Source organism: Arachis ipaensis, chromosome B6 (assembly GCF_059453495.1).
Source record: "Arachis ipaensis isolate K30076 ecotype BB chromosome B6, ASM5945349v1, whole genome shotgun sequence".
In the NCBI taxonomy this organism is placed as follows: Eukaryota; Viridiplantae; Streptophyta; class Magnoliopsida; order Fabales; family Fabaceae; genus Arachis; species Arachis ipaensis.
Window position 1 is genome coordinate 125,959,448 of NC_142441.1, and position 12,870 is coordinate 125,972,317.

Sequence of the window (12,870 nt, forward strand, 5' to 3'; positions counted from 1 at the left end):
CTTTGATGGTATTTAAAGAAAAGGAAAGCTAAATATATTCAATGAAGAATGATTTACAAAACTACTATAACCACCAAAGAAAAAAAAAGGGACCATTTAACAACTTAATACTATGACCTCCCATTATCACAAAGAAGCTCTGCCAATGCATACAGCAAAGTACAATATAGATATAATTTGCTAAACAACATTAAATAACTGAATAGAATAACACTCAGAATTATCAAGTAAGTGGTATATATTGGCAACAAATATACATTAACAATCCTAAGAAGATCAAACAAAAATATGTGTTTGAAAGTGCTAATGTACTAACAACTCAGCTACCAAAACATGTCCATAATATGCCTTAGAAGACCGTTGATGAATATGTTCATCTAGGTTTCAACAATGAGACAGATGCTTCATTTATGGAAGAAGTAGTATCCCTTCTTTCACGATCGGTAGATACTTCATGTATCAAGAAACCAGGTTCCTTTGGTTGTGGCAGTGTGTTCTCATTGTTCAACATCTTAACCACCGATGTAATTGTTGGTCTATCATCCGGATGCCGTTGCAAACATAAAAGACCAATATGAATGCAACGAAACATTTCTGTTGGAACAATAAATGATGATGAATCCCTTAAACATTCATCAATCAATTCGTTTAAGTTGCCTTCATTCCACAACCGCCATGCCTATAATAACACAATTCAATCACTTGTTACTTACATCAACTTCATAATTATAATAACGGAAATTAAAATGGCTAATTAATTGACTTACATGCGCCATGAGATTATAAGTATTGCCAGAATAGGTAAGTCCTTTATTTTTCTTTCCACTTATAATCTCTAACAGTAGTATACCAAAGCTAAATACATCCGATTTTGTGGAGAACAAGCCATCAATAGCATATTCTGGAGCCATATAACCACTAAAAACAATAACAACATGATTAGTTTGATTTTCAATCATTGCATAATAGAGAAAATTATATAATCAAAGAACGTACTATGTTCCAACAATTCTATTCGTATTCCCTTCATCTTGATCTCCCCTGCGCAATCTTGCCATGCCAAAGTCCGAAATCTTTGCATTCATATTCTGGTCTAATAAAATATTACTTGCTTTAAGATCTCTGTGTATAATTCTTAATCTGGAATCTTGATGAAGGTAGAGAAGCCCTCGAGCAACTGCACAAATGATGTCAAAGCGCTTGCTCCAATCCAAAATTTTGCTTTGAGTTGGATCTGATATATGATTGTCCATCATTGATGTTAGTTCTTTGGCGAAAGATAACGGGACAGAACACTAGAAGGAACTATAAAATAAAGAAGTTTAGGTTTTGAAAAGAAATTAAATATATATGTGCACTAACCAAAAAGAAACAAGTCTAGACTATTGTTAGACATGTATTCATAAACTAGCATTTTCTCATCTCCTTCAATGCAGCATCCAAGAACCCTGACAAGATTCCGATGTTGAAGTTTAGCACACAGTATTACTTCATTCTTAAATTCAATCATTCCTTGTGTAGAACTTCCTGAAAGTCGTTTAACTGCAATTTCTTGTCCAGTTGCAAGTGCACCCTGTATTTTCATAGTACAAGCAAGATTGGAAGCTAATTCATTTTTATAAAATTATTCATGCCTTATATTTTACAATGGTAAAAGCTTACATCTATTTTGGCTTCACGTGAGTTAATAGTTGAGAACTGTTAGATGATAATTTGGTTAAATATATCAATTCATTTAATGATTTTCGATTATCAACTTTGCATTATAACAACTGCATATGAGTCTCTAATTTTTACTATTGGATGACTTAGGACTCCTAATAATTTTTTTTGTATTTACCTTGTATACTGGCCCATATCCTCCTTCTCCAATTTTATTGTCGATTGAGAAGTTATTAGTGGCCTTCACTATTGTATCAAGGTCGTAGATGGGAAGCTCTAAATCTTCTTGTGTTCTTTCCTCTTTATTTTCTTCTGGCATGGTTTTCTCTTTATAAAAGAAAATCATCATCAAGGAAAATCAAGATTATGTGAGCTCTACGTTATTCCAAATGTTCAACTGGGTATGGATATGATATATTGTATATATTAATTAATTAAACAAATATATTAAAAAGAAAACAAATTAAAGAAAAGTTTACCTTGACGTTTCTTTCGGATTCTATAATAAACGCAGAAGATTAGAAGTAGCGCACAGAGTACTATTGGAAGTGTGATAGAAAGTGCTAACACGATAGTCTTCTTTTTGGAATCTGCATTAAACGAAAGTATTTGATAAAAAAAAAATTAGTCCAAAACAATCGATTTATTTTATTTAACATTTATTAATTATTATAATAATTAATAAATATTAAATAAAATAAATTATAACTGTTATTTTTTATTTTTCTAGCATTACTGTTATTTATGATAAAAATTTGTAAAATCTCTTAGTTTGATAAGAGATGTGTTATTTAGCAAGAAGGTTATGTGCGAAACACAAAAGTTTTTGTATAATTTCAGACTTTATAAAACTAATTAATCAATATTTTAAAATTGACAAAATGACTTCAAAAGAACAAGCAAATGACAAAATTTCTAAAATATATGGTATTTTCTAAAACAATTATATTATGTATAAAACAAAAGTCAATTATTAATATTAAAATATAAAATATACGTTAAAAATATAAAAAATTATACATATTAAATATATTATGATCGAATTTTTGGATGCACATAATATTTTTATTATTCAAATGGTTTAATTATATAGAGAAATAATGTTAAAGAATTATTAGAATTTATTATTTTTGGTTAGTAATTAATCAATAATATTTAAAAATATAGACTAAAAATATATTATTAAATTATTAGATTATAGAAATTAAACTAATAATTAAAAATATTGACAAAAAATATTAAATTCTACTTACCTTTTAATTTTTTTCAGTTATATAAAGAAGTTGTTATTAAGCAGTTGAATTTATTTATAATTGAAATAGTTTTTAGAGAATCGTAGTTTTTTTAATCTTTTCGATTCTTTTTGTTAATTTCAAAATCTTTTAAGATCTATTCTAATGGCTAACTCTTTTCTTAATAAAATATTTGTATATTCTCAAATGAAGTAGAATAATGTTACTTTAGGATAAATATTATGATTTGACTAAAACGAAAATAACATTTTAGTTCAATCAATCTCTTTCATATTTGTTTTAGTTAGTATCTAACTCTTCTCTTAATTACTTATTAATATTCTCACATAAAGTAAAATAATATTATTTTAGAATAAAATATTATGATTTGACAATAAAAAAAGGTGCCATTTTACTTTCAAAGTTTAACAAATTAAAATATAACACTCCAAATGTCATTTTTTATTGATTTATCATAACTATACTCTATTATGACATATAAAAATGCTACTTTAAAAGATTTTCGAATATAATAAAAAATTAATTCAAAGTAAGCAATCCAAAATTATCTTATTTTATATTTTTTAATTATTAAATTTGTGGTAGAAAAAGGTACTTTTCATGTAATTAGCATCTATGCATTATAAGTGAGTTCGGATGAGCAACACAAAATAAGGTTTTGGGAGGATCTAGAGAGTTTGGTCTAAGATATATTTTCGGGAGATAAATTTTTTTTTTTAGGAGAAAATTTAAATGGTCATATTAGAAAAGAAGTGACTGGGTATAGAAGTATTCATAGAGGCCATGGTTTTGGGGTAGTCAATACCGAGGGTAAAACTATTTTCGACTTTTTCTCAACCTTTGATCTTCTCATCGCAAATACATGTTTTAAAAAAGGAGACGAACATCTTATAACCTATAAGAGTGGCACAACAAGCTCTCAAATCGACTTCTTGTTGAGGAGAGTCGACGAAAATTTTGCATTAATTGTAAAATTATTCCGGAAGAGAGTTTAACAACACAACATAGGATGCTCGTAATGAATTTTCATATTGAGCAAAAGTTGAGAAAAAGGAATCATACGAAGAACCCAATGACGAGGTGGTAGCGGATGAAAGGTGAGGAACAAAGAAACTTCCTAAGACGGGTAGGAGAAGAGACAAAGTTGGATGGAAATGGAAGCGCGGAGGAGATGTGAAGGGAGATGGCAAAAGTTATTAGAAGAACAGCAAAAGAAAGTTTTGGTGAATCTAAAGGGATGGGACCAAGAGACAAGGAGTCCTGGTGGTGGAATGCGAGTGTACAAGAAAAGATAAAGGTAAAAAGGGAATGCTTTAAGGAGTAATCTTTGTGCTGCAATACAGATAATTGAAAAAAATATAAGGCAGCTAAGAAAGAGACAAAAGTGGATGTAAGTGAAGAAAGAACAAGAACATATGGTCTCTACCAGTCTTTAGGCATGAAGAAAGGAGAAAAAGGTATATATAGAATCGTAAAGAGCCGTGAAAGAAGAACGAGAGATTTGAATAATGTTAAGTGCATAAAGGATAAAGACAGAGAGGTTTTGGCTCAAGAAAAGAAGATTAATGAAAGGTGGAAGAGCTACTTCTACGAGTTATTTAATGAAGGATAGAAGACTCTTCTGGCCTTGGTCGGTTATGCACGAGGGAAGAAGATCAAAACTTCAACTACTATCGAAGGATTCGAGACTTTGAGGTAAAAGAGGCTCTAAAGCGGATGGAAAATGACAAGGCAGTAGGACCCGATAATATTCCGATTGAAGTTTGAAAGGGCCTTGGAGAGAAAGGTATTAGTTGGTTAACCAAGCTTTTTAATGAGATTTTAAGGTCAAAGAAGATTCCAAATAATTGGAGAAAGAGCACCTTAGTACCTATTTACAAGAATAATAAAGAGGATATAAAAAGTTGCGGAAACTATAGAGGGATCAAACTCATGAGCCATACCATGAAGTTATGGAAAAATGTGATAAAACGGAGGTTGAGACAAGTGACACAAGTAACAGAGAATCAATTTAGTTTTATGCCAGGCAGATCTACCACTGAAGCGATATACCTGTTAAGAATGATGATGGAGAGGTATCATAGTAATAAAAGGAATCTACATATATGGTGTTTATTAATTTGGAAAAAGCATATTATAGAGTGCCAAGAGAAGTCTTATTGAAGATTTTAGAAAGGAAGAGAATAAGGATCGCATATATTCGTGCAATTAAAGACATATATGATGGGGCTACAACTAGTGTGAAGACTCAAGATGGTGTGACAGAGAAATTTTCTATTGGTATAGGATTACACCAAGGATCATCCTTAAGTTCATACCTTTTCACATTAGTCTTGGAAGTACTCACAAAGAATATCCAAGAGCTTATGTCATGGTGCATGCTTTTTACCGATGATATCGTTCTTATGGGAGAGTCAATGGAAGACCTAAATAAGAAGTTAGATTTATGGAGAGAAGCTCTAGAAGTGTAAAGTCTGCGCATAAGCCTTAGCAAGACGGAGTATATGGAATGTAAGTTCGCCAGTCGAAGGGGAGATCCTAATACAGAGGTGAAGATTGAAGAAAACATCTTATGAAAAGTTAAAAGTTTTAAGTATCTTGGGTGTATCATATAGGATTATAGAGAGATTAAATATGATGTAAATCATAGGATCCAAACAGGTTGGTTAAAATGTGGTGGAGTACGTCTGGTTTTATATATGACAAAAAAGTGTCTTTAAAACTTAAAGGTAAAGTCTCGCACTACTATCAGACTGGTTATGCTTTATGGTACAGAGTGTTGGGCGGCCAAAGAGGAGCACGAACATAAGTTAAGTGTGATAAAAATGAAGATGTTGAGATGGATGAGTGGGCCATATGCGATTGGATAGAATAAGGAACGAATACATAAGAGAGAGAGTTGGAGTAGTATCTATTGTGGAAAAGATGATAGAATCGCATCTCAAGTGGTTTCGACATATGAGAAGAAGACCGACAGAGCACCCAGTCAAGAGGGTGGATGAGATGGAAGATAGACAAGAGGTGAAAGGCAGAAGAAGATTTAGGAATTCCATTCATGAAGTGGTCAAATGAGATCTACATGTAAAGGTCTCTCTGTAGACATGATACATGATAGAGCTCAATGACGTTGTTTGATTTATGTAGCCGAGCCCATCTAGTAGGATAAGGCTTTGTTTGATTTATGTAGTCGAGCCCATCTAGTAGGACAAGACTTTGTTATTATTGTTGTTGTTGTATTACTTATATAATTAAATAATAATAAATATAATTATAAATATTATATAAATAAAATTATAAATATTAAAATAAATAAAATTACTTTAGATTATTTACTCCCAAGGTTTCCGATTTACTTTATACTTTCAACATAATTTTTTTTCTTAAAAACAAAAAACAAGATCTATTTTAGATACGGCTTAATTTAATAAGAATAGGTAGAGGAAAAGAGTGATGTATACCTGTATGAGCCATTCTGACATACAATTCCTGTCCTCCATCAGAAAGTCTCAGATCAAAAAGATCACCGTACCAAATAACACAGCCACTACCACCACTCGCATTTAACGTCGTATAAGCCGTACAAGAGCAATTCCCCATGCATTTGGATTCACAATCCTCAAGCTTCATATTTCTATCAACCCAAGAATGCGTAGTATCCGGCAATTTCAACCCAGAAATCTTCCGAAACCCATCTTTACCTTTCACCTTACAACTCCACGGGTCACTCCGCACGCAACCCTGTGTGTAATCGAGTGTATCCCAACCCTGTTGGGATTTGGGTTCGAATCCTTCCAAACAGTCACAATTGGGTGAGTGATTCGAAATGCAATACCCGAATGGGCCGCAAGTATTGTAATAATCGCAAGAATCTCCGGGCACTGTTTGGAAGGGCTTCCATTTGTTCTCTTCTTGAACCCACACGATTCGTTGACGAACGTTTAGGGTTTGGTTTACAAAAGTGATTGTAATCATGGAAGTGCCTTGTATGAGAGTGTATGAGTAGTAGACCTCGCTTGTGGTGTTCACCATGTTTTGAATAACCAGTTGAGTGCCTCTCCATAAGGGTGCTCCACTGAATCCAAGCCCCACCCAAGGTCCACTCCTGTGGTACTTCTCTGACCCTTTCCACAGCACCTGAGTTGCAACCATAACTTTCATTTAGTTAGAGGAATTTAGATCTCTGTAGCCACCAAGTTAGTAAACTGGGTCATGAAATGTATGTTCTATATATGATCTTAATTGAAGAGTGATTCACTTTCACTTTACTACTTTATTAATTTTTTTATGTTAGAAGATGTTGATCCAAGTTAGAGAATAAAATATCAATTCTGTTATGTTATCAACAACCCATTTCTGTCAACTCTTATTTATAACTATGTTTAATGAAAGTATTTTTGTAGATGTGTCTGATAAAAATGTCTTTTTTTATGATTGAGTCTAATAAAAATATCTTTATAGATATATTTTTTTTATGTGTCTCTTTATACATAATTATTGTTGACAATAACTATTATTAGTACCCTATACTTTTCCATAAAATATATATAGTTTTAGAATATTTTTGTTGTGTGATAGGTGCTTTATCCATAAAATATATATAGTTTTAAAACATTTTTGTTGTATGATAGGTGCTTTATGAGGAAGTAATATGAGAATGTATAAAAAATAATTTTTAATTAGTTAATATTAGTTAAATTTTTTAAATTTATAATTTAATATTTAAAATGTGATTTTATTATTTAGATTTTAGTAAAATTTAATATTAATATGAATAAAATAATTTATAAAAAATTAATTAATATTAACTAGAAATAATTGGGCTCCCTAATATTACTCTTTTAATAATTAAGTCTAAGTTAGTTTAATAACTCATTAGTCCAAAACTATTTCAACAAAAAAACCATTCACATTATGTAAGCATGAATCATGTATGCATTTTCTAATTTCTATAACTACTTCCTCGTTCCATCCTGGTTTGGTGTTACAGATAGGTTCATTAATGGTGTTTAGAAGATCCTTTAATTATTGAGTATGGACAAATTAAAATAAAAAAAAAAATTGTGTTGACCTTCAAAATATATTTATATGTTTTTCTTCAAAATTTATGTGTTTATGGTAAACATATTTCTGCATTTAATTGATTTTTTTTTTTTTGTATTTCACCAAGAAAAAAGAAAAATTACCAAAAAATTGATAAAGAAAAAAAAATTATTACATCACCTTAGTTTAATATATTATTCTCCCTAAAGGCCTAAATTATTCTTTCCTACACATTTTTCACATAATCATCATATTTTGGAGTGAGATCATACGAAGTGTATTTTCCTTAATTATTATAGTTACAGTTTACCTTAAAAAAATTGTTTTTTAGTAAAAAAAATTTGTGTTTATTTTTGTTATTTAAGTCTTTTTTCCTTCTTATTTTTTTTATTTTTTTTAATAAATTAAAAAAAACACATAAAAAAGAGAAGGTGAAAGTGAAGAAAGAGAAGGATAGTTAAGAGAAAGAAACAAATAAAGAAGAATGAAGAGATTGATGATGAGATATAAAGGAGGGTGGAGAAAAAAGAAAATAAAAAAAGAGCAGAGAAGATGGAGAAGACTACGAAAAATTTGAGTAAAGAGAAAAATATATATGATTAAAGATATTTAATTGGAGTTGGTTTATAAATATTTTTGAGAGTAATGTGATAAATAAATTTTAAGGATTTATTTTTTGGATAGATTAATCTCTAAAAAAAAGTATCAATTTTTTAAAATAATAGATGTGGATACACATTACAAGAAACACCATTAAAATTGACAGCTAAATCGATCGACGGCGAAAGTTGTCGCTTTTAAATGTGTCGATTTTTTAAATATCTAATAAAATCGATGGCTTGTCATATTATCGATAAATTTTTAATAAAATTGACAACTACTTTGTTGATAATATGAATTTAAGATTTTTACATATTTAATAAAAAAGACACTTTAATTGTTGATAATATTATCTAAAATCGACGACATATTTGTCGATATTTAATTTATTAAAATTGACACATTAGCTGTCGATTTAATTATTGAAGTACCGATCGACAAGTTCTTCGTCTATATTAGATTAAAAAAGCGACATCATTGCCATCCTTTTTTTGTCTATAATTAAAAAAGCAACGATGTTGCCGTCGATTTTAATAGCCATAAATTTTTTATTATTTTTTTTCATTTAAAAATAATAGACAATTAATACAAATAAAATTTTAAATAAAGAAATAAAATTTATGCTAAATATTATTAGATAATGAGGCAAATAAAATTTTAAATATAAAAATAAAATTATACTAAATATTAGATAAAAAATTTACAAATTTATCAAGATAATAAATAATTCTCTAACATAAAGATTCAAAACAAGATAAATAATTAAACTTAGATTTATATTTATCTAAATCGTAATTCATTAATAATACAAAATATTTAAAGAAATCATTAATAATACAAAATATTTAAAGAAAAGCTATTCTCATCCACTGTTTCGCTGACAATGTGATGATAATTTTAATGTCACTAAAATAATGGATGACATGGCTGTCAATTTTAATATTTTATTTTTAATTATTTTTAAATTTTATCGACAATAAGCCGTTGAAAAATATCGACAAAAAAGCTGGCCGTCGATTGTTTGCGTCGAAAAAAATAATATTTTTTATAATGACACTATCTTTAAATTAGTCCCTATAATTAAAGTAGAAAGTCTTAATTTAAACTAACTTATTCACATTTGTTATTTTAAAACACTTTGTTAGTACTTTTTTTCTTCAAGGATTAGTCTGTCTAAAAACTAAATTCTCAAAAATTTATGTCACCTTACTACTTTTCTTTTGTCATCCATTATTTTGTATTTTCAAATTGAAGTCAACACGATTTATTAATAAATTATTATTTATAGTATTACCTTAAATTTTTTTAACAAATAAAAGGGTTGACTAATAATAGAAAAGGAGAGACATGACATACAATTTATTTATTTAGAAAACAAAGTTCTTACCACCATGATTATAAACTTGCATATTATTTTACATTCTTATTGTAAATAAAATAAAAATCCATAAATGATTTCTCATCATCAATAAGTTAGTTAAAACAAGTTTGTTGGCTACAGAATGGCTAAAAAATATTAACTAGTCACTTAAACTTTATCTTTTGTTTCTATGTAAAATATATATATATATATATATATATATACTACTTTATAAATACTACATCACTCAAATTTTCTTGATAAATATGGATGTAATAGTTACAGTATTATTGAAAATAGCATATACTTAAAATTTTAGTTAAAAAAAAATATATATATATATAAAAAAGTGACTATATAAATATATAATAATTAATAGTTAAGACTTAGTAGATTATTTGATATGATTAATTAAATAAAAATTCACATATAAATTTAATAATTAAAAATTATTAAATAATAATTTTAGTTAAATTTATCAAATTATCTAATAATTTTTAAATATTAACTTCATATAAAATAATTTCGCGGAGTAGTGATTGTAAAGAAAATGAAAGTAACTGGACGTAGGAAATTAAAGTACCAATTCAGGGTCGCTAGTAAGCTCCATGGCCCAAGAAAGGTTCCCAGTGGATGGATCGTCCCAGTTCTTCCAAGCGGTAAGCTTCCTTTCCAGACCACTTTTCAAGTCATATCCAAGCTTCATTCCTGGTAACAACGTATCACATGGATAATCAAAACTCTGCCATAATAACCTCTCTTCATCTTCACTATCATCTCTAACTACTAAATTTCCACTGTCCAAGAGCTGCGCAACCGGATTCTTAGTCGCCTTCGTCGTCGAGTTTGCTGACCAAACAACCGTCTGATTCTTTGCCAAAAGAACAAGATTCCCCTCTTTGCTTATGCGAAGTACGACGGAGTTGTCTTTGATTGGATCGTCGCGGTTTGCGACCCAAACTACTCTTCTAACTGAAATCTTCTTGTACCATATTCCTATGTAACGGTTTGTGGAACTGCCTGGGTTGAAGAAACTCAGCTCAAAGGTTCCACTCTTGGAAGTTATCGTGCTACCATCATCATGAAGTGGTGCAGATTGTGTTATGGTATCGTTTGCTGAAGAAATTTGATGGAAGAACAAGAATGATAGAGTGAAAAGAAGGATGGGTAGAATTGTCATTCTCTTTCACTTAATGGCTTCTCACAGTTACAACAACTGACAGTTTTATTTTTATGCCTATTATAAGTAGGATTAGGGATGTTTGGAGTAGACATGTTGAATCATATTCAAAGCTTGACTTTGACTTTTATATTTTTTTATTGCCATTTAATATGTCTTACATTGAATGTATTTCATATAACTCATTTGACAATGATAAAGAAAACTAATAAATAAAATGTGTATTAACTTTATGAAATAAATATTATGCACAATTATTTTTTTTCACGTTATTGAAGACTTTGAGAAGCTGAAGGCATAAACTAAGGAAAATTATATGATTTAGAAGAACTGAAGAGGACGTAACTGAGTGCTGATTTAAGAAATATGTTAAGCCACAATAATATACAGCCAAGACACCGTTATTCTAGATAAAAAAAGTATTTCATGATGGAGAATAAAAAATAGTTTACGGCCTATCTACGCTCGTTTAGTATCTAATTCTAAGCTTAATAACGTGAGGCGAACGGCATCCAAAGTAAAAGGAACACATTATTGTTTTTCATCATAGCAGCCACATATTTTATTCATGACATAGTCGAAAATCGGAGGCTATAGCATATTATCTTTAACAATGTCATGAATGCGTGATGGTCCATGGCCAACGACTACTAGCAATTATTCAACAATAATAATTTACGCGGCTGAGTTTATTAAAAAACATAAAAACATATAAAAAATGATACAAACATTAAAAAAATTAGACTTTAATATTGTTCCGAAAATTATCTACGATTGGTATAACTTGGGTCTAAACATAAGGTCCAAATTTCTTCTAAATCCGTCCGAATTTTTTGAGTGAGAATGGATGGTAGTATCTTTAAAGGATTCCGATACTTTATTTAGCAAAAAATTTAGACGGATTTAATAAATTAGGTTTGAGAAGATTTTAGACGGCTTTGATGAATTAGGTTTGAGAAATACAGTGAAGGGATATTTATATAATCGGGGTGAGAGGTTGACCTATAACTCCTCCACCTATAGTGGTGAGTAGTTACTTCCTATTTCTTAGGGGAAGCTGTTATTCCATATTTAAAACGAGGGACGAGATTATAGGCACACACGTTGGTGTAGTTGGGAGAATTTTTCGTTGTTAAGTCGGGTCGGATAACTTAAAAAAGGATCTTCTAGACCTCTTTTTATAGACTGAGCTTATTTATTTTAGGTATGACTTTAATTGCGGGACAGGGTATGAACAGTATCTCTACTCGAGATTGAGTTTATGCAAGTCGGGCTCTAGCAACCAAATAGTTTCTTGGTAATTGTACAACATTTAAAGCATGCTGATTTTACCTCTTTGTCCCTATTCATAACTATAAGTTTGGTTCTTCTTTTCTTTCATCTTCTTCACACAAAATTTTACACAAAAATTCTTCTCATTTCACTAAAACCGCTCCCTTCAAAGTTTCTTTCTTTTTCTTTTGTCAGAGAGACTTCATTTACACTACCTTGCTTTTCATTGTATTTTTTTGTTTTCAAGAACTTCTTTTCATTACTACTTTGGTGCTTCCAAAATTTTCTGGGTGTTCTTTCTTGCTACTCTCATTCCCAGGTTAGAATTTTTTTTCGTTCTTCTCCTTCATGCCTTAGCTTGTTGTCTTGCTCTTTGTAATTTTCTTGTATTTCTAGAAATTTTTTATTGTGCAGTTTTATTACTTGTCTGTAAATTTCTGAATGCTTTTATGTAAATGTTGAAACACTATGTGACTCCATAAAAACATTGGTTAAAAGTACGC

At 29.7% G+C, this 12,870-nt stretch overlaps 1 protein-coding gene across 1 annotated transcript; it reads right to left on the bottom strand.

Annotated features, from left to right (window-relative positions):
- Window positions 1-220: 220 nt before the first annotated feature.
- LOC107604975 (G-type lectin S-receptor-like serine/threonine-protein kinase At4g27290) lies at window positions 221-11,133 on the bottom strand. Its single transcript, XM_016306705.3, has 8 exons — window positions 10,499-11,133; window positions 6,374-7,049; window positions 2,142-2,252; window positions 1,841-1,989; window positions 1,363-1,573; window positions 997-1,234; window positions 768-918; window positions 221-679 (listed from the first exon to the last, which is right to left on the bottom strand). The coding sequence occupies exons 1-8, from the start codon at window positions 11,093-11,095 to the stop codon at window positions 374-376; spliced, it is 2,439 nt and encodes an 812-aa protein (XP_016162191.1). The 5' UTR covers window positions 11,096-11,133; the 3' UTR covers window positions 221-373.
- Between the last annotated feature and the right edge of the window lie 1,737 nt (window positions 11,134-12,870).